The sequence below is a fragment of the Nyctibius grandis genome, chromosome 1 (assembly GCF_013368605.1).
Source record: "Nyctibius grandis isolate bNycGra1 chromosome 1, bNycGra1.pri, whole genome shotgun sequence".
Classification (NCBI taxonomy): domain Eukaryota; kingdom Metazoa; phylum Chordata; class Aves; order Nyctibiiformes; family Nyctibiidae; genus Nyctibius; species Nyctibius grandis.
Genome location: NC_090658.1, coordinates 83,691,281 through 83,713,924, shown reverse-complemented (window position 1 = coordinate 83,713,924; position 22,644 = coordinate 83,691,281). Strand labels below are relative to the sequence as shown.

The window sequence follows — 22,644 nt, the reverse complement described above, 5'->3', positions numbered from 1 at the left end:
GTGGAGCTGCGGGGGCGAATGGGGCTGAACGAGAGAGGAAAGCATTGGCAGTCCTGCAAGGGGGGGCTTCATTTCACTCCCAGCTCATTAAGGAGGCCTTGGTCCTGTTATCAGAGACCCCCTCCCGCAGCGTTGACACTTGGGAGCGAGTCGGGCGGGAAGCGGGGGCAGAGGCTGTTGCGGCTCCCACGGGGTGCACTCGCTTTGCCTTCCCCACGCCGCGCTCGCCCTTCCTGCTCGCCCTCTCACGAGGTTTCTCCCTCCCCCCCCCCCGCCCCCGGACGCCCCTTTCCAGCCTGGATGCGGTGGGGAAAAAGTGCCCGAGCTCAGTCCCCGCTAGTCCGGGGAAGGAGCGGTGACAGGCGGGCTTCAGCATGAGGAAGGAGTCGAGAAGCAGTCGAAGGCAGACGCACTTTTTCTAGCACCCCGCAGGCTGCTGTAGCGGCGCTCCGCTCACCCCCCGCGCCCACGAGGCAAAAGGGGGACGGGGAGAGGTGGCTGAGCGCCGTGTTTACAAAACGGGTTCGGGGACCCCGATTAGGAGCTCGGACTTTTAACACCCTGAAAACTCGCCGCCCGGTGAGCTCGGGACCCTCGGGCGGCGGCGAAGGGAGGAGAGGCGGGAGCTCTTCTGCTTCGCCGGCTGCCCGCGAAGCCCTGCGGCAGCCGATGGCCGGCGAGGCAGGCGGGCAGAGGCGGGGGCCGTGGCGGTGGCCCAGGCGGCTGCGAGGCTTGGCGTTGCGGGGAGCCGGGAGCGGCGGCCGCGGAGGAAGAGGGCTTCTGCTCCTTTAAAGGGCGCTGTGCAGCGCTCCCGACGGGAGGCGGATCTCCCTCCTTCCTTCCCTCCCTCCTTCCTCCTCCCTTCTCTCTCCTTCCTTCCCTCCCTACCCCCCTCCCTCCCTTCTCCGTCCCTCGCTCGGCCGCCGCCGTCAGTGGTGCCCGGACGCCGGCTGCACCACAGCCCGGGCAGTCCTCGGCGTCCTGCCACCGCCCTTCCTCCCTCCGCCTTCCTCTCCCTCCCCGCTTCCCCGCCCGCAGCTGAAGGTAGGAGGGTGTCCCGGGGTCTTCGGCTGGCCGCCACGGCCGGGGGGGTTGCATGCAAGTGAGGGGCTGAGGGGGGATGCGGCGGAGGATGGCGGCGGGGTGTGCACCGTAGCTGCGTTGTGCCGAGAGCTGCACACAACGATGTCTCCTGGCCAGGTGTCTCCGGGCAAAGGCGAGCGCTGAGCTGGCGGACTCGAGCGCTGCTGGGCTGGCCGACTTCTGCCGCCCGGGTCTGCCCCTCCTGTGGGGTAGGCAAACCTGTCGTCTTCCTCTCTTCCTCCCCCCGTTGCCTTACACCGTCAGAGCCGCTGCTGTCCCCACGCTGGAGGTAGAGGGGTGGGAAGCAGGGACGAGAGACCGGGGCAGCGCAGCCCCCCGATGCCCCCCCGCCCGTCTCCCACTGTAGCCCGAAACTGCCCCCCACAGCCGGAGCGCTGCCCCCGGCCCGGGCTCAGGGCGGCCGAGCCGCCAGCCTTGAGGATGTGCCCCTCGCTCTCCTGGGGGAGCGGAGGTGAGAAACGGGCTCTAACTTTGCTAGAGTTGTGCGTGGACAATAGTCTCTACTTCCGTGAGATCTCCTCCTGCCCCTACCCGGTCCCCACCGTACGGCGCAGCCAGACCCCCTTTCGGCTTGTTGGCAGTCCTGTCATTTATTTCTGAACAAAATCAGCATTCTTTGGGTGAGCATCCATGGCTAACCCAGCCAGGGCGCTGACACTCTCTGTGTAAAGCAAGAGACATACCTGCCTACGGAGTGGAGGCATGACTGCAAGAGCCGTGTGAGCTCTGAAAAGGAATGAATAAATTATAATGAAATCCTCTCTTCACGTTTTCCTTAGAAACTGTTGGGGGAGTAGAGCATGAAACACATTAAACATCCTCCTTCTCCTCCCAAAATCTTCCACAACTTCCCCAATCCCAAAGCAAACTGAAGGTTGACCTGCAGATAATGTCATAAATGTTTGTTTTTGCTGCTTAAAACCTGCTAGGAAATTGCTTTGCTATGATACTCAAAAGTTCCTGAACAAGTAAGTCTATCGCATACTCAGTTCGTTAATTAGAATACACGTCTTTCCACGAGCTAAAAATTAATTACCATCTTAAAACGTCATTAATCATGGGCGCAGCAGAAACTTGGTTGTAAATTTGGACTGAGCTAATAACAGACAGAGGAGAACCTATGGTTTTTATAGATGGTGGGAGTGAAGTGCAAGTGGGCCGCAATGTGTTTTTAAATTATAATATCAACATTCATTTGAATACTTTGGCAAACGTTTAAAAAGGGAGGACTGTGTTACTGCTTTGTCAGCAAAGTTGCAGTACTTGTTTCTAGAGATCTGGAGATGCTGGTCAGGTGTTGCGGTAAGCTATGGCTCTCCTCACACCAGACTGCAACAGCAGGAGGACTGTGGTGACATGTGAATCTGAAGTGTTTGCAAGGATTTGCCAAAAGATATCCAAGAAACAAAGCTTTGTGAACCGTATGTTATCTATATACTAAATTTGTATCAGTTGCTGTTGGGAGAGGACAAAACAGTAGATTAAGTGGTATAAAAATCTCATCATTGGTTCTTAGAGACACAGCTATGACCTGAAAATGAAAGACATTTCCTTTTTAAAATAATATGGTAAAACTATACATCCCAGTAGGTGGCAGCTAGCTGGAACTGGATTAACTTTTATCATGAGAACAGCACATAAAAATAAGATCTGAAGGAAAAAGCACCTGATATAATAAGGTAATCAGAATCACATATCTCCCCTTTCCAAATTAAATATTACGTACATAAGATCAACATTTATACTTGACACATACCTAAAAATGTAGTAGGCTTTTATTATCCAGAAAAGATTTAAAGGTCTCAGATTTCCTATTCTTTCCCCGTCTATAGCTGGAATACTATTTTTCATATCAGCTTCACTTGAACATTGTCCTTGTGCATTAAAGATGTGTTACCACCATGTCTACGATAGATGACCAAAGTGTAAAACAAATCAAAACATATATCTGAGGAATTGTAGATTACCCAGTTGCTGATCACTGAAGTGTGGAGGGCAGCTTCACAAAGACTTTAATCTGAAAATAACTATGTGACAGTTGTGACAAGCCCCTAAAACACAAGACCAGCTTGTCCACTATAACATTTTATTAGGAATTTCCAACCTCTGAACTGTGCATCTCACAGGGAAGGAAATATGAAAGATATTAAGAACATTTACCCGCTTTCATATTGAAATCATTCTGGAGGGTGGACAAAAGTACCTTTTTAAAGGTTACCTTTCATTTTCTCTCCCTCCCCCGAAGGAGAAATGAAGCTAAAGTCCAATTAACAGAAAAGGAGTCTAGGGTGGCGAAATCTGAGGCTTTAGCTAATTGTATAGTCTATAAGTGATCTTTAGTCACCAAATATTTAGTGAGTTCTAAACATCTGATATTTTGCAAGCTTTACTTCTTTTTGATAAGGAACGGATCTTCTTGAAAAAATAATTCTGGATTAACTACGGTTTTCCTTCAAGGTGGGAGCTAATGTTTAAAAGAAGGGAGGAGGGATGTTAACACAGAGCATTGGGCGATGTGTGACAGCAGGTAAGAGGGAGAGCGGTACTCCTTCTGAACCCCTAAAACCCCATAAAATAGCTGGCCAGCTAACATAATCGAGGGTATGATATGTGTCTTTAAAGAATCCGATAACAGACTTTAATTTCCTTTCAGTGCTGTGAAGTGACTGGAAGGGGGCAAAAAGGCGTTTTGGCAGCCGAAGCGGCTGGTCGCTGGGGCGCGGTGGCCGCGCCGGCGGGCTGGGAGCGCTCTCCGCGGTGCTGAAGGCACCGCCCCTCCCCGCGCCGGGCGCTGTCCGCGGTGCCGAGTCCTCAGCCGGCGGTGGCGGAGTGTCAGCGCGGGGGACGCGGAACTTGGCCTGAGGCTCAGGCATGCGACCAGGGGCTGCAGTGTGAGCTGCTCAATATCTAATAGTAAAAGGAATTAATCACAAGTTGTTTTATGACTCCAGTTATAAACGTCTCGGTGAGTTAGGAGCTCTGTTGGGCTTAGATTACAGGTAGCTGTATATTTTTTTCAAGAGACCTTAGAAAATCAGACTGATAACAGGAGTCACTTTGCCCGAAGTTTATGTCTTCTATAATGTGCTGAAGCTGACCATGAATATTATATTTTCAAAACTGCTCACGAAAATTAAACTAAATTTTAAAAAAAAAATCAGTTCGGACAGGAAGGTACATCTGAGCATTCACAATTTAAAAAGTGTTTAAATATGCCTAATGTCCTTTATTTCAGCAACACCAGGGGAAAGAGGAGGGAGGCAAAGAACGTTCACAGTATTCACGTGGGTCAGTTTTAGTCCAAGTCTCCTTGGACTAAGATAAAATACGAACGAGTAGGAGAGAATAAACGAAATAGAAAATACAAGAAAAAGCATCTCTCTGCATTTTTACTGGGAGATATTCTACGTGTGAACTGAAGGAGTCGCTAGATATCCTTGCTTTTAACACTAGGTGTTCTTTTTAAAGTGCTCCAATAGTCAAATCGTCTGATTGAATTCCCTGCTAGACTGCAGAACTAGCTATTCATGATACTTATTTTTGACACTGCAGTTATGCCTCCATCTTAAAGGAAAAAAAAATCAATGATGTTTAATAATCCCCTCGCAGAATGTACATTTCTTTTCATGAGCGTTTTACAGTGTTTTAAGTAAATGCGTGCAGAGGAAATCAGTAAGCCATAATGATAAAAAGTTACCGTGAATTGCTAACACTCTTAGGGAAGAAGAGCACCAACATTACGGGTTATAATTTAAATGCAGCTGTTACTTATTTACATGTTTACAATACACAAATGTTATTTAAGAATATACTGTAACTCACCTCTGCAATGCTCTACTTCTGATAGATTCTATAGAGTGTTCTCATTAGCTTGGCATCATCGGTATTTATTCCTGTAAAGTCAGGTTTATTCTGTGTTCATCTGTATGTATCTGTGGGGGAAGTCCCTCAGTGATATTTTCTTTAGTAATAAAAAGCAGGGAGGGAGATAAAGGAGACAAAAGATGTCTCTAGGCAGTATGTAGAATAAAATGAATTCATTTTCCAGTGGGGAATCTAGGAATTATCTTTTAATATTTGTAATAAAGCTTAAGTAGGTTCAGCAAAAGCTTCACTTAGATTGCAAAGTCTGACAGTGCTGGTTCAATGTATTTTAATGGATATAGGCACACAACTAGTTGTATTTCCAAGGAATATCTGAAGTAGTCCACACAATGGATTTATCTTCTTTGGAACACCTATCCAAAAGACAAAAGTCTTTTGCAGATACAAACTCAGTATCCCATTATCAAACTGGGAAGTGCTATTGTTCTCACAGAGGACTGCAAAATGACAAATTACATAGATCTCTCAGTACAGGGAGGAATAGCAATATTTCCATAATACTAGAGTGAAAGGAAAGCAGAGTGCAAAACAAGAGAGTGTCAGAATAAAGTGCAAAAATATAAACTAGTAAATCCTCAAGTTACTGTCTTTTAAGCAACATAGCAATTCCAAGCAAGTTGAGTGAAACAGGTCTGTGCATTCAGCAAGGCTGTTTTAGTGCTGCCAATTCCTGTTTGCCTTGCAAAAGCAGGCTGCTGCTCCGTAATCATTGGGGCCGGAGCAAGTTCCTAAGGACCGTCAGTATACAAGCCTGTTTCATGCATTTACCCTCTTTCAAGCATTAACTTGAGTAACAATTAGGGAATGTAAATATCATGATCTTTTTTTTTTTTTTAGCCTAAACGTTACTCTGATAACCTGCATGACTTTATTGTCAGCCTTCTCTTTCACGACTCTAAAGCTAAGTGATTTCGAGTCAGGCAGTCAGCGATTAAAATGCATGAATTGATTTTTACACCACCGATTCTCTTCTCCCCGATAGCCCCCTCCCCCTCTCGCTACAGATCCTTATAGCTATTGTTCAGAACAACTGAAATACTAATAACGATTAGAAGCATGTAAATAAAACCGAGCTGTTTTTTCCTCCGACAACGCCAGGCGATCAGATCGGTTGCATAATAGAAATTGGGAAGGCTGTCTGGCAGGCAGCCTTAAGAAGAGAAGAGCTATCTCAATTTCTCTCACTTAATCTTGGCTTCGCGTCAGAAGCTGTGCAGCAGTGCAGTAGAATGGGAGCACGGCAAAAGCTTCGCCAGTGAAACGGCTGGTGCTCATTGACTCTCGCTATGTGGCGATACCTCAGCGATTTCTCCAGCTGGATTGCCTATTGATTTTCCTCCTTTCTTGCCTCCCAGGTTTACTCGGCTGGACATTGTGTGTGTTTGGATTTCTCAAGGATTCTCCCCCGACTAACATGGATGTCCCACCATTCCTTGCAGTTGAAGGTTGCTCCTTGGCGCAGTGAATGAAGAACATGCGGGGATTGCTAATGGGTTTGGGAAGCGTAGACTCTCTCCTCTCTCTGTGGCCATGCCGTGATCGTGTCTGAGGTCCATCAGTTTACGTATCCTCATTCTCACCCTACCGGGAAACCTGACGGCTTAGAAGGGGGAAGTAAGGCAGCGCGTGTGTGCATAGAAACATCATGAAGATTATTTCCCCTATTCTAACTAATCCAGTCTTCAGATGCACCATTAGACTCCTTCTTTGCTTACTGTGGATTGGATATTCTCAAGGAACCACACATGTATTAAGATTTGGTAAGATTTCCCGACACTTTTTTCATTGTGCATTTAAGCCTGAATGCGATATGCGTAGGACTGACTCAGAAGGGGGTGCTGGGGGACGTGCTACCGGAGTCAGGCACCGAAGTCCCTCTTTATTTAGCATCCGGAGGGATGAATTGCTGTGTGTTTTTTCTGTGGATTCAGCTCATTGTAGCCGCAGTAACGGCACGATGATGATGATAATTACGATAACAATAGAGAGAAAAATGACTGGCAAATGCGTTTCCCTAAGGCTCTGCGCAGCTTGTGTGGATTCCTCGTAATGTACCTTTTTTGTTTCCACAATAGTGGAAAGCATGACTAATACGGTGCTTGATCAGTTAAAAATCTGTCAACTAGTTGTTAAGTTTCGGCCGCCCGTCTCTGGTCCACCCGACCCGATCCCGTGTGGGCGCGACGCTGTGATTTGAGACCTTTGGGCTGATTTCCCTTTGAAGCGTCTGCCTAGTTGCTTGCCACTTCAGTGGCGTTTAGGGTTAGAGAAGAGACGATCTATGACTTGAGCGGTGGCCGTGAAAAAGCGTTTGCGATACGTTTCAAAAACATAGCTTTTCTATGCGAGGAAAGTTGTATGAGTTCCCCCCCCCCCGCAAAAAAAAAAAAAAAAAAAAGAAAAGTCAGAGATCAGAATGAAATTTCAAGGAGAGTAGAGCGGTTTTACAGTTTAAAGACTGTCCCAGCTGGACCATGAAACTAACCTTAACAGCTCTGCCTGTGGATGCGTGCGTGGGTACGTGTGTAAAAGAAAACAAGCGAGGGAGGAATTTCAGCTACTGCATCCCCTATAGAAGTTTCGCAGCGGGGAAGGGCGGGAGGGAGACGAAAGTTAACCCCAGGTCCGAGGGGGGCTGGGCGGTCCGGGGAGGTCCTCCGGGGCGAGCCACGGCGGGACCCTCGCGCCCACGCCCTCCTGGCCACCCGGGCACCGCGGGCGAGCCGCAGCGGGGAGCGGCGGAGCGGGGAGGGCGAAAGTTGCTTCCCCAGACAAGCAGCATCCCATCTTCGTCTCTGAGTAGTGGTTTGGTTTGTATCTAATCTTGTTTAAATTGCCCTCCTCGCACACACTTTTATGTGGAGGGGAAGGCGGGTAATAATTAAAAAGTCACCAGGCTGTCACCTATCTCGTGTGCTGAATTCCTAGTAGTATTTATTTTCTGTTTCCATCTGGTCTAAAGGTGGTGCTTAAGGCACGTTGCTCTTAGCAACCGTCTTCAGGAACGCTTGTTTCTTTGGACATGGCTAAACGGATCCGTATATCATCGCGAGGATTATTTTGCATTCAGTCTGATCCATAATCATGGCCGTGAAATTAGTGCTAGGGCTGCCTGTAATCTGGCACTGGCCGGCTATCGGTCCTTCCACGAGCCGGGGTTCATAACCGGTGCCGAGGGTCGGTCTCTAGGAGTCTGAATTACTTTCTAGGGTAGCTATGTAAACAAACATCTTCCAGGCCACACAGTTAGCAAGAGGTGGACATACTTCCTTTAGATTAGCTTTCTCTCTGAATTGTTAATCCAGTGTACCTATAGAGATAGCCCTGGAGAGCAGCGTTTTGGGAATGATTAGAATAATAAATAATCCCAAGACTGAAGGGTGGTGCAGCAGGACTCCGGCGACCAGTGACATTTTTTTTCCTGGGCTAACTTCCCTCCCCAACCGCCTCCTGGTCACACAGTCAGTTAACGGGTTGTGCTCACTCCATTGTTTGTAGCAGCAAAGTATCAGTCCATTTCTGAATCACTGCATGCTTTTTCCTCTCTTTCAAAAGAATTGTCGCCAGCCCATCTCTGAGCCTTAGAAGTAGGTAGGGAGGGGTTAGTTAGTTTATTATAGTATGGAAAATGTTAGATGTAAGAGAGCGCAAGGAAGACTTCTGCCCGCTCAGCCGGGCCTGTTGCACATCTCTGTTTTAAGAGTCTGGGTTTAGCCTAGTCCAGGTGTGGAGTGACTCTGTCTGTGATCGCGAGAGAACTCCCGCTCCTTCCCCAGAGGCTGACATCTCTGCCTCTGTGTAGGGCAGGGCGGGGGGGGAGGGAAGGAGAAGGGAGTGAGCTGTGGAAAAGCTTTGGTTATTTCTGAGAGGGGAATTCCCCGCCGCCCCCTCCGGGTTCCCGTGCTATCTGTCCCTTCGTGATGTCCTTGCGACTAGGAGGACGGGATGCCGGTGCCTTCCCGTGGAGTCCTTCCCGCGGAGAAGTGAGAGCTGAGGAGATTCCTTCCAGAGACAGCCTGCCAGCCCCCGCTCTTCTTCCTCAGCCAGCAGCGCTATGGCAACAGGGGAGAGCTTGAAGCCTGCCAGAGCTCCAGCCTCCTCATTCCTTCTGTGCAAATTAACCACCATGGATTTGCATTGTCCTTCACACGGCTTCTATCACTGTTGGGACTAGCCAGCATGTCCTTTCTCTCTCTCTTTCTCGCTCTCAAGGTACCTTTTAACAATCACAGAGGGAAGTCGAGCCGCCTGGGCTGTCAAATGCGGGGCGTTATTTTTTGCCCGAGCTTTACGGAGCACACACGGGGAGAGGCTGGCTCGATGGCATAATTCCCGCCCCAGTGGCACTCACTCAGGCATCTGGACGCCTGTCTGCTGCTGGAGTAGGGCAACGTTGTATTTGGGCGCCACACCAGGAGCCCTTCCTAAATGACACCTTGCTTCATGGGGCATGAGGCCAAGCTCCCTCCCTTGCCCTTTCTGAATAGCTTCCCGCAAGCAAGCCCAGGAAACGCTGAGGTGATGCTTGTGCCCACGGTACTCGAAGGTTTCAAAAGGGAACAGTCCTAAACTATTGCTGCAGATAAAAGGACAGGTCCCAGCCTGACGAGGAAGAAAAGCAGCAGCCTAGTATTTGTCTCTCCGCTGTGCTAAGTGTGATGGAAACCTTTTCCTTATCACTTGGCACCGTACAAAAGCCAAAATACGTGACCCCTGCAGATCCGTTCCGTTATCGGGGATCACGTTTCGTAGCTTTCCGATTCACTGCTCCTGTGTAAGAGCAGACCCAGGGCAGCGGCTCCCCTGAAACACCAGGTAGCTCGGCAGATCCCCAGCCTAGCCGCCTCTCCTCCCCCGACCGCGGGGAACGGCGGGCGGCCCGGGGCCGGCCTCAGCCCCCGCCCCACAACCTTTTCGTAGGCCCCCTCTCTTCTCCCTTTACGTCCCCGGGAGCAGCCCAGAACTTTGCCCTGTAGAGCTGAATTAACAAGCCATTAAGAGCTGTGAACCATCAGTAACTGCTCACCTGTGTTTCCAGAAACCCTCCCCCTCCCTTGCCCAAGGCAGTAAGAGCCCCCTCTTTTCTTATCTATTCCTCCACGAGGAATGAATGTCAGCTCCTTGAAATCTGGAGCACTCTAAGGTACCCTCTTTTGTTTAAATTGCCCTTTTCGGGCCTTGTCTCTGCTGCTGTGAGCAATTTGTCTTTTCTACAGCAAAGGTGTGAAGAGGAACCAGTGCCTGGAAGGTGAAAGCGGTTTGGCCGCTGCATTTTCTCATTCCCTTTCAGGTAACTCACTATTCGTGAAAGTGTGGTGAAAGACTAAAGACCTGCACCGCAGGGGGCCCACTGGCCTGATAAGTATTTCTCCAGTTTGTGAGCTATTTGGTTTTCTTCAGTGCATTCAAAAAGAAGGGTAAAGAAAAGTAGAGGCCCGTGTCTGTAGCCTCGACTTTTTGTTGCTTTGGAGTTGCCTGACTTCAAGCAGATGAGGAAGGCAGCTGAATGTTGTGGGTTACAATTAACGATAAGGGAAGTCGGGGGGGGTATCTTCTTCCAGTTTAAAAGCAAAAGAAAGCCAAGAGAGAGATGGGAACACTTTTCAAGGAACGAAGGGAGAATTTTGAACTCTTACCAGAAACAATTCCTACTACTGACTTTCCCACCCCCCACTCCCCCCCCCCCCAAACTCTTACAAAGCCTAGCACTTTCCCGCTGCCCTAATAATAATAATAATGATAATGATAATAACAGCAAAACAAAGCTGTATATGATCATGTGATATATGGGACTGAAGAAAAAACAACGTAATTTCTCAGCTCCATTGTGGGAACCCGGAGAGTGGAATTACTGTACACTGGAGTGTTTCTCCGTGAAGATTTAGTACTGGTTACATCTGACATGCTTCTTAGCTGAGCTCCTTTGGCTCAAACCGATTGAGTTTATCTCCGTATAATTGCTTTTATGAGATTCAGCGTGGAAAAAACAGAGGAGAGGCCAGCTCATTGTGTCCACTGCTTGTGCAGTTGCCAGCGGGTGTCAAACCACACGTTTCTGGGATTCAGGTGACCATTTTAACATAGTAGCATTTAAAACCAGCAAAGTCATGGAACAGCAGTGAGAGCCAGCTCTGTGCAAAAGGGTATAAGACAAGAGTTCAAGTCAAAAATACTTGCTGGGTTATCACGTAGAGTTTTCTTGGACTGGACCTGCATTAGCTCTCCTGGATGTGCACTTTCTTTCCTTTGGATTTTGCACTGATACCCTTTTAGTGGAAGGAGGTAACCTTTATATCTGTATTTAAGAGAGAAATGAGAAAATGTATATATTTGGTTTTAGTGTGGAAGGCAGTCTGCCTTCACATCAAGAATGCGATGAAAATCTGCAAAGTAAACACTTGTGGCAACCCTCAGAGGTCCGTGGCTTGGTAATTCCAGCATTTAGAGCCAATGAAAATCTTACTGCCAAGGACAAGAAGCTTTCAATATGTGTTAACATCCTCACGGAGAAGAGTTCAAAATCGGTCTTATAAACAACAACAGAAATCTTTGAAAGAAGGGTAAGGTTAAGAGCCTGGGGAAGGCAGCAAGGAGGTGAAGCATTGTTATTGACTGGTCTAGATTAAACAGCACAGAGGAAGATTTCAATTTGATAACGTCACAGCCCTTCCTGTTTTTCTTTGCTGCTTCTGCTGACAATTTTGTAAGGTAATTAAATTGGCTGATTGAAGTCACAGTGGTCATGGGGCGATAAAGACCATTTGGATTTAATGGAATTTAGAAACAACGGTGCGCTGCACACAACTCTTACAGAACGAGAATTTTAATGACTCATTCCGGGTGCTGACTACATAGAACGTCCTGGACGAGTTTAATTGAAAGGGCAAAGCAGATTAGCTGTATACAGTCTTTATTGCACTAGATAGGGGAATTAGAATTATCCTTTTAAGAGACTCATTATTGCATTATCAAGATTTAATGTAGGTTAAGAAAGCTTTCATCCGTGTGGGCTTTCTGGAATATCCCCAGATCCTTTCACCCAGTGTTTGGAACACCAACAGCCTTGTAAAAGGATTTTCACACAATTGTCGGATAGATTGGATGCTGAGAAGTATAACTCGCTTCTTACTGACTGCTACTTGTCTTTTGAAGTGATGCAAAGTTCAAGTAATACCTCCCATTTAAATGTGGTTGCTGAATGAAATGGTTTCTGTCACCGGAGATAAGAAACCAGAGAAAAAGGGATTTTTCTAAACTCAAGTATTAGAGATTTTTTTGTTATTTTATACAAGAGAAAATCCTCTCGATTTAGAAAAAAATAAACCAAATATATTGTAGTCATTGTAAATAATAGCAGGTCTTTGTCCCCTACTTAATATATTTACCTTGTCTGTTTCTGAGTTTTAAACTTCATCCTCTTTAATCTCTTCCAGAGGAACAATTACTAGAAGTTCTGTCAATAATGCAAAAGCAAAACTAGAAGGTGCCTTATTTCCATGCTCATCAATCTGCAAGGCAAATTAATGTTTCCCGAATAAGCTTTTCACAATGTTATGCTGTAATGTATGTTGGAAGATTAGATTAAACAATATGATAACATAATGTCATTATAACTGTCACATCTGAATTGGAATATGGAGAATCAAAAACCACTGTCATGTTAATACTTATAATTTTGTGCTGCCTCCCCTCCAAGTCTGTTGGCTCCTTTATTATACAGTAATAATTGTCTTAGGTTTATGTAGTACCTTCAATTTAAGCCGGAAAAGCTTTCAGTAACGTAAAGAGTACAAAACAAACATGTAATCATTATTCCAATTACTGGAGCTCAGCCAGATCTGTATAAACTAGATGGTATTGTAGTACTACTTAAAACACTAAAAGAAGCTCAAAACCCGTATTTTTAATTTAATTTAAAAGTAATTCTTAACGAATCAAACCCACAAAGATTTTTTTTTCTTTGGGCAAATATTAGAAGTGACCCAAGGGTGCGGTGCTCAAGACTGCTCTTTTTACATTTCCTGCAAAGATACACTTGGATCAATATTTGCAAGTGATTTGGATCAGCCTGGATTCAGATTTCCTTGAACGTTATTCTTGTGTAGTCTTTCCAAAATGTTATTGAAATGCAGTAACTACCTGATTTCAATGTATTTAGCTAAATCTTAAAGTGCTAAATGATCTGTGCTGCATTTTTACAGATGAATGGAAAAAGTAATGTTGTTTTATGTGTGGGCAAAATAATTTTGAAAGAACAATGTGTTTTTTTTAAAACTTTTTGCACGTTGAATTATTTGCTCCCTTTCCTCACTTCCTATTTTTCCTTATTATTTTTAATAGCTGAAACGGAAAATCATTACTTACCTATCTGAAAGAGGATTGTACGTTTGAATGTTATTTTTCTAGTCCTTTTTGAAAAGTCTTTGCTTTTCTTACTTTCTGGGAAACTGCATGAAAAATTAAAAAATCTAAAAGGCCTCATCTCTGTCTAAAAACTAAACTTCTAGTTCAAGCCAAGTCTTAGGCCTCCCCTGCAGTATTTGAAGAGCGAAGGAGGCAGAAGGAGTAGACAAGGTTGTCTTAGGCTGGATAACTCTTACATGGCAAAAGTTCGGTTAGATGAACTGTGCCTTTCATGGCATCAGCAATATGGAGGAAGTGAAAGTGGATTGAGTAGGGATTTTTGTTTTCTCACCCAGTTATGAGGTTTATTATCACATACTGAACTCAGTTTCTCAGGTAGGAATTTAAAAGGGAAAGATAAATATCTTAATGGCTCAATGGTTTGTTCCTGATATTAAAATACAAAAAATGCTGGAAGAGAAACTGCTCACTCATTCTGCTAAGAAATCACCAGCAAATGAGTGGTGCTTGTTTTCACAATAGGTAGTCATAATCAGTCCTGTAAATAAGGACTTGTTTGTGAGTATATGTATTTAACTGGTTACTAGATAAACTTCTGTAGAGTAAGTGAAGTTTATCAAGCTTGCTTCAAAAGATGCAGAACTACTTCAGCTTTGGAAGAGCGTGCCATCTTCACATTTAGCTCTTTCTGTATCTTCAGTAAAATATTTCAAATTAAGTGTCACATTTCTCTGAATATAAAAATAGCTGTTACTTTAAAGTGGTTTTTGTTATAAGGTAACTGATACTGAATTTAAAACACTTTTATTAAAATGCTCATTATGTGCACATACACAGTTAATAGGTAATAATCTGGCTAAATTTATTAAGGATTACTTTATAATTGAACTTGCCATCCATTTGGGCTTCTGTCCTTCTCCAGGAGCTAAATATATACCAGCTATTTCAATCAGCTCAGGAGCTAAACATATATCAGCTGTATCAATCAGCTCATATTTATGCTGTTATTTAAAAGTTGCACAATTAGGATGTGACTTACTGAACGTAAGTACACTAGTAAGCATGAAACAGGGGTTGGTACTTGGGTCAGGGGTTGGTATTGGAACTGATGCTGTTTAACATCTTTGTCGGTGACATGGACAGTGGAATTGTGTGCACCCACAGCAAGTTTGCTGATGACACCAAGCTGTGTGGTGTGGTTGACACGCTGGAGGGAAGGGATGCCATCCAGAGGGACCCTGACAAGCTTGAGAGGTGGGCCCATGTGAACCGCTTGGAGTTCAAGGTCAAGTGCAAGGTCCTGCATGTGGGTTGGGGCACAAATACAGGCTGGGCGGAGAATGGATTGAGAGCAGCCCTGAGGAGAAGGACTTGGGGATGATGGTTGACGAGAAGCTCAACATGAGCCAGCAATGTGCGCTTGCAGCCCAGAAGGCCAACCATATCCTAGGCCACATCTAAAGAAGTGTGACGAGCAGGTTGAGGGAGGTGATTGCCCCTCTCTGCAGCGCTCGTGTGAGACCCCACCTGGAGTACTGTGTCCAGCTCTGGGGCCCCCAACATAAGAAGGACATGGAGCTGTTGGAGCAAGTCCATAGGAGGGCCACGAAGATGATCAGAGGGCTGGAACATTTCTCCTATGAAGACAGGCTGAGAGAGTTGGGGTTGTTCAGCCTGGAGAAGAGAAGGCCCTGGGGAGACCTTATAGCAGCCTTCCAGTATCTGAAGGGGGCCTACAGGAAAGCTGGAGAGGGGCTTTTTACAAGGGCATGTAGTGATAGGACGAGGAGTAATGGTTTTAAACTGAAAGAGGATAGATTTAGATTAGATATTAGGAGGAAATTCTTGACTGTGAGTGTGGTGAGACACTGGAACAGGTTGCCCAGAGAAGTTGTGGATGCCCCCTCCCTGGCAGTGTTTAAGGCCAGATTGGATGGGGCTTTGAGCAGCCTGGTGGAAAGGTGTCCCTGTGAGTGGGAGGGGGGTTGGAACTAGATGATCTTTAAGGTCCCTTCCAACCCAAACCATTATACGATTCTATGATTTACAAGAAAATCTGAATCTTGTAGCTCACAATCATCAAATTTATGACTTTCACCTTTTTTTTTTTAAAGCATGTAAGCAAATATTTTAAGTCCTCGATAGTTCACATTTTAAAACCTTGAAGAAAGCAGCTCTTTTACTTGGAGACCAAAGAAATCTTCTATTCCTACCTATATTTTCAGAGTCAGTGCTCCATCATCAGTCAATACCAACTACCTAGATTGTCAGAGAAATGCAGTCCTTGATAGTTTAGTGCTAAGTTGATTTATCTTAATGTGTTTTTATTTTTACACCACAGATGATATGAAATCTATGCGTACTTTGTAAAGTTTCGTATATGTAGTTATTCACAACTACAATTTATGGATCAAATACTGAAATAAAATAACTTGTAGTGTACTTGAGGTCTGATTCTCCTCTAACTTTGTGTTCGGGTTGGTGGCTTATGTTAGTACCAAATTAAATAAGAATCATCAGAGCTATAAATTGTAGGACACTGTTTAGAAAAGAATGTTTTAGATCTTTCTAATGCTAAAACTAAGTAATTATGTTAAAGTCCATGGAAATTCTTCTGTTTATTCTAGGTATAGTCATTGCCTGGATGAGTTGGTGACAGAGTATTCTTCCTAAGATGCATGATTAGGTCCATAGTGATGTTGAATGACACAATGCTATTCCAATCAAGGCATTTGTGTTGGTTTACATTAACTAAGTATCTCATTCCAGAATCTGTCTTTCCTTGAAACTTTTTCCAAATTATCTTTTAAAATCTCACTACACTTTTTTACACTTAAATTTGTCATTCACTTATTGACATTAACAGTATTTAGCAATGTACTATAAAACAAAGTCAACACAATACAAAAACCCAAACCACCAGTTGAAATTATTCTCTAAGTTGGAAAGGGTATACTTGTTGGTTAAAGATACTGCAGTTTGGTAGTAACAATGCAACTTGTTTCACTGATCAAACACTGCAACACAATCAGAAACGTAGTGCTATGTGAAGTATACAAAAATAGCAGTAAAGAACATGAATATTACATATTCTACAAGAGGAAAGGATTTTCTAAAGTAATAACTTCATTGTTATTCTGCAACATTTATCCCACAAGACAGAAAATCTTTAAAAGAAGTTCCATGTTAGTTATTCATTAAGGAATTAGGTTAAAAAGTACATTAGGGAAATTAAAACCATAGAGAGTACTCTAAATCAGGGGAATTAATTTTCTTTTAAAATGCTTCATCATAGTAATTTTTGGTTTTATATTTGTTAATGGGAACACGTATGTTCACATTTTACACATTTCAATAACTGAAATTTGTTCAAAAGAATCATACAGAACCTTTAAGAAATTATCAGCATGCGTTTGAGTATTACATTAAAATTCATTATTCTCGCTTCATATTGTACCATTTAACAAGAACCAATGTCAGGACTGAACCTTAGGGAATCTGATTGGTAACATTATTGCTTATCTGATTTTTACTGGTCAACAATGTCTACAGTTTTCATGTCTTACTATACCTTTTCCACTTAATAAATATACATTTAAAAAATATTTATGTATTCTTGCTTAGAAGAATCTAGTCTTTCTGGTGTTATATGGCACCCATATATGCTTCTTTCTAGTCCGTATAGCAACAAACTTTTGATATTTCACTCCCTGAAGCTGTTTTTTGAAAATATTACTGTGCAAAATGGAAATGTAGGGCCAGTGACTGGTCATAGCTAATGTGATGGCAAATGTGGAATTCTTCCTTTTAAAATAAGATGTATTAAGTACTGAGTAAGTGTGTCTTGCTAATTTTTGACAACTATGCTTTTGAGTCAGTCCGTTTTCAGAGCAGTGTGATTTTCTTTGGCAAACAGTGTTTTGGTGCTAGCCTTCATACCTTGACATGCTGTCTATTTTAGACATTGAACTACTTAGACATGTTCCAGATATCTCTGACTACACTATTCTCTTCAGTTTTTTGGAGGGGGGGGAAGTTGATAGGCAGGATGGAGGTGGTTTGAGAATAATAATGTAGATGAATTAAAGGCCATCAGTGCTGAACAAACAACACAGAAAGGAATTGAAAGGGGTTAGTGGAAAAAAAAAAGAAAAAAGCACTGTTTACCTACAAAGGCCATATACAACTGTGCAAATAGTAAGATTTTTGTTTCTGTTCGGTTAAAACCAAACACAAAGATGATACTTGGTAAAATGATCCAATAATACCAAAAAGAAAGTATAGTTTTATTTTTGTAAGCTAAGAATTCGCTCAGTTAAATCCCTTTGCTTGGATATCAAGTATAATGTTTACGTAAAGAACAGAAACATCATTAAATAATCTTTTTATGTCTAGATTTGATCTTTTCTTAGCCTTTAAGGAAGCATACATGGGGTCAGTTCCGGGGAAGTGGTAAGCCCTGTGCATGCCTCATCTGTAAACAGCTGAGGGAAGAAAATAGAAATTTGTGAAAGATGCATGTAACTTCCTTTCAGTACTGCTATATATATTTGTTTGGATGTCCTTGAGAAGGAAAGACTATAAAATATGACTGTTATTAAGGCTTATCTCTTCAGATCTCAGCAGAGTCTATCATTCACGACATTCAATATGCCTGCAGAAACTTACTGTGTCACTGTGATATGGCTGAGAAAAATGTGTCCAAAAATGCATTAAATCAGATTTCCTAATGTTTTTTCAAGCCTACCTAAACAATGAAAAATCGCATTTAAAGATCAAATCTACATTAGCTAGTCACATCATCTTCAGTGTTACCCATTTGTGATGTTTTTTGTCTAGACATTGGAGATTTCAAATTTAGCTATGCATTTGTATAATTCTGTGATCGTTAATGTTCGTTAAACATTGCATTTTTTGGAACTTAAGATAAAAATATACCATATTATCATATAAACAGTGTGAGTTGCTTTTCAGAGTGTTTTCCACTCTTTTCATTCATGGGAAGATGCTTGAGTTGGATAAAAATATTGTGTCTAACTGTTTTGTGGGTGCAGGAGCTCTGTTCACATTGATTTCCTTTACTCTTCTGGCTTTCCTGTCATCTTCTAGCTTGTAAGAAAGTTGCAGCACATGGTTTTGAAAGCCTTTTTTTCCCCTGTTACCACAGACCATTCCAAAAAATCCTTTCTACTTTGGGGTTGCACTGTGTACTGGTTTCTTTTTTTTCCCTGGAAAAAGGGACAGGCTACTTGGGAGGAATACAGGAATGTTGTCAGAGTATGCAGGGAGGCGACAAGGAAGGCCAAGGCCCGCTTGGAATTATATCTGGCAAGGGACATCAAAGGCAACAAGAAGGGCTTCTTCAAGTACATCAGCAGCAAAAGGAAGACTAGGGAAAACGTGGGCCCGCTGCTGAATGAGGGGGGTGCCCTGGTGATGGAGGATGCAGAGAAGGTGGAGTTACTGAATGCCTTCTTTGCCACAGTCTTTACTACTAAGGCCAGCCCTCAAGAATCTCAGACCCTGGAGGTACAAGAGAAAGTATCGAGAACGGAAGACTTTCCCTTGGTTGAGGAGGATCAAGTTAGAGATCATTTAGACAAACTGGACACTTACAAATCTATGGGCCCTGACGGGATGCACCCACGAGTGTCGAGGGAACTGGCAGATATTATTGCCCAGCCACTCTCTATCATCTTTGAAAGGTCATGGAGAACAGGAGAGGTTCTTGAGGACTGGAGGAAGGCCAATGTCACTCCAGTCTTTAAAAAGGGTAAGAAGGAGGACCCAGGCAACTACAGACCGGTCAGCCTCACCTGATGCTATTAGGTCAGCTCATTCTGGATGCTATCTCTAAGCATGTGGAGAAGGTTATCAGAAGTAGTCAACATGGATTCACCAAGGGGAAATCATGCTTGACCAATCTCATAGCCTTCTATGATGACATGACTGGCTGGGTTGATGAGGGGAGAGCAGTGGATGTTGTCTACCTTGACTTCATCAAGGCTTTTGACACTATCTCCCATACCATTCTCATAGGAAAGCTCAAGAAGTGTGGCTTAGATGAGTGCACAGTGAGGTGGATTGAGAATTGGCTGAAGGGCAGAGCTCAGAGGGTTGTGATCAGCGGTGCTCAGTCTAGTTGGAGGCCTGTGGCTAGTGGAGTTCCCCAGGGGTCAGTACTGGGCCCCGGTCCTGTTTAACTTATTCATCAATGACCTGGATGAAGGAACAGAGTGTACATTCAGCAAATTTGCTGATGACACAAAACAAGGAGGGGTGGCCGATATACCAGAAGGCTGTGCTGCCATTCAGCGAGATCTGGACAGGCTGGAGAGCTGGGCGGAGAGGAACCTCATGAAGTCCAACAAAGGCAAGTGTAGAGTCCTGCACCTTGGTAGGAATAACCCCATGCACCGGTTGTGGAGTGTCCTCTGGAGATATTCAAAACCCGCCTGGACGCAACCCTGTGCAACATGCTCTAGGTGAACCTGCTTTGGCAGGGGGTTGGACTAGATGATCTCCAGAGGTCCCTTCCAACCCTTAACCATTCTGTGATTCTGTGATTCTTGTTCATGAGAACCGATCTGATCTTTACAGGGACAGAAAATTAAAAGCTTTTTGTCATCTGCTCCATTCTGGTTGTATACTCACAAAAGTAAACAGCTATATTTTCACTAATCCATATTAACAATAGATTATTGGACTTTTGGTAAGTCTCTTTATTACTTATTTTTTTAGCAGCCATTTCAGAGTGACACAGTATCTTTGTGACTTGAACAAAGGAACTAGGCAACAGTAGTCTTACAAGTACAGCCCTGTGTGAATGTGTGCACATACATACATTTTCCTGCTGTGGTGGCCCAAATGCAAAAGAAAAATAAAAGTGGGAATATGTGTCCTTTGCTGGAGTTGTCTTCAACATAAACCAGGAGAATTGCCTAAGGGTGCATCAGGGGTCTTTGATAGAAGGACTCATAAGGACTATCCATCCGCTTCCTGACAAGTAGTGTGAGCATGGGATAGCAAAGAGCTGTGAAGGTGGCAGAATCTGTTCTCACATGGTGTGATCTTCATGAATATTTTCAAAGAGGTTGTGAAAACAAAAATTTTCAAGGGAGAAGCTAAGAAATTCAGCAAAAACCACACAAAGTCAAGCATATTCATGAAAGAAAAAAAAAAGAGAATTTGCTACCCTAAGAAAGAAAAACTAAGTTCTGTGAATGAGGCTATGGATATATACATGCTTTTATGTATTCAACACCCGCTGCTCTCCTCCGACTTCTACAAATGTGGAAATGGTACTCCATTGTAAGGAGCCGTGATATGCTGAGGATGAGCCTACAGTTCTCTGCTGACCAATTACGGGAACTCCTGAGGAGACAGAATAGTCTTCCCTACTTCCATATCTGATTAGGCACAATTTCCACAAAAGCTTACCCACATGGATAACTTCACAAATATGGTTAATAAGTGGAAAGCCAGAAGGGACTTTACTTCCACTAATCATCCTGTTGAACTGTAATTTTTAAAAACAAGAAGCCGAAACATGCAAGAGAATATTAGCTTATGTTTTAGAGTTCATTTAGCTCTGAAGCTGAAGTAATGCATGGAAGCTCATTTTGTCTGCTTTGGCAGAAAATAAAACCACTGAAAACCAGAAAATACCAGCTTTGGTGTCATCCTAAAGATAATTTAGCTCTTTGTGCTAAGCAAATTGAGAGGAAAAATGGAAGGTGTTAGTTTGGGTGTCAATGAAATATTTTGCAGTTAGTGAAGATTATTGTGCTGTTACACAAAAGGATTTTCTGCTAGCTTGTGCCTTATGAGTTCTGAAATGCCCTATCATAAGTACAATATTTTATATTTGCAGTGATAGTGAGCTGGAAGTGCAGTGGATTACAGTACTTATGCTTTTTAAAATATCTTTAACTTGTGCTTTATAATTAGTTCTCTTAATTAAATTCTTGATATTCTTTGGAAATTATCTCTCTTTCAACAGAATTTCAGATTTTTGAGAAACTCATTTAGGTTGAATTACCTCACAGGCAAGAGTACTTGGACACAAATGTAAGTTCACAGCTAGGACTAATATCTTGCTTGCAGTATATATTATCTTTTTTATTATAATATTTTTTTCAGTTACAAACAAATATTTTACTTTTTTTTGTCTTATGCAAAGACTGTGTCAGTCATACAAATGGTAAGCTAGTAAGACAAAACTTTTCAAATGGACTTAAGTTCCATTTTAAAAAATGCCACAATTTAATGTGCTGCAAATATCTGAAGTAATGGGCTTCAAGCATAACTATAATTTTTTCCCTGAAATGGGCTTACGTGATTCAAGACATGTGTTTTACCTTTTTTCTTGATCAGAATTAGTGCAGGTGTAATCCCCTTTTTTCATAGCAAGAAATATTGTTAAGAATTTGAAAATGCAAATGACAGTAGGACTTTTAGAGCTAGTTTACGCATCACCTTCTTTTTATACAATGCATTATTAATAAAGGAATGGATAAAATTATAAATATATTGTTATTTGAAGATACTCTCTGTTTCTTATTGTTTTTTAGAAAGAATAGACTAATGAATGGTTATTCACTTTTTAAATAAAAGAATATTGTAATTGGTATGTTTTCAGGTAGGTTGCTTAAAACAAATGAAAGGAAGGATGAAAAATAAAGAAGAAAATGATGTAATTCATTGCCAGGGAATATTCTTGTTCACACCTCCTCAGTAGTTACATACATTTAAGGAAGAAAGGTTTTCACTGGACACTGCTTCTACTTCTGGCTCTGTGAGTCCCTAAGTAGGTAAATGTGGAAAGTGGGAGAAATTCCATATTTCCCTTGTTTTCTTTCCCTTGAATTTTGACTATTAGACTGTGTTGGATTCAGGGTAGTGTGTGTTGGAAAAATGATTCTTTTTCATGCTACTTTATGGCCATTCTTATATAATGTTCTCTACAACATGCATAGTCAGGCAATATAGAAAGAGATGTCAGTGATCTACTGTGCTTTTACTGGAGATTAAAATAACGAAGGTTAACAAACAAATAATACAGTCTTCGTATATGGATGAAATAATGGGAGGCCTTTAGATACTGTAGAGGAAAAGAGGATTTTAAAGTAAAAGTTAAATATGATGTAAATAAATGGTATATGGCAAGGAAGAATATGGAATAGAAATGGAACATGGGAAAATAAACACTCAGTAAAGCTGTACTCGGTGCCAAAGATGAGTACTCAGCCCTGCAATGCAAAGTGTGGAAATGTAGTTCTGGAGTAGGGT

At 43.1% G+C, this 22,644-nt stretch overlaps 1 protein-coding gene across 1 annotated transcript in view; it reads left to right on the top strand.

The window, feature by feature from the left end:
• Positions 1-6,634: 6,634 nt before the first annotated feature.
• GRIK2 (glutamate ionotropic receptor kainate type subunit 2) overlaps positions 6,635-22,644 on the top strand; it is a 442,707-nt gene continuing 426,697 nt past the window's right edge. Inside the window, exon 1 of the mRNA XM_068416353.1 lies at positions 6,635-6,749. Coding sequence (XP_068272454.1) covers positions 6,635-6,749 — 115 coding nt within the window. The remainder of the gene's footprint in view (positions 6,750-22,644) is intronic.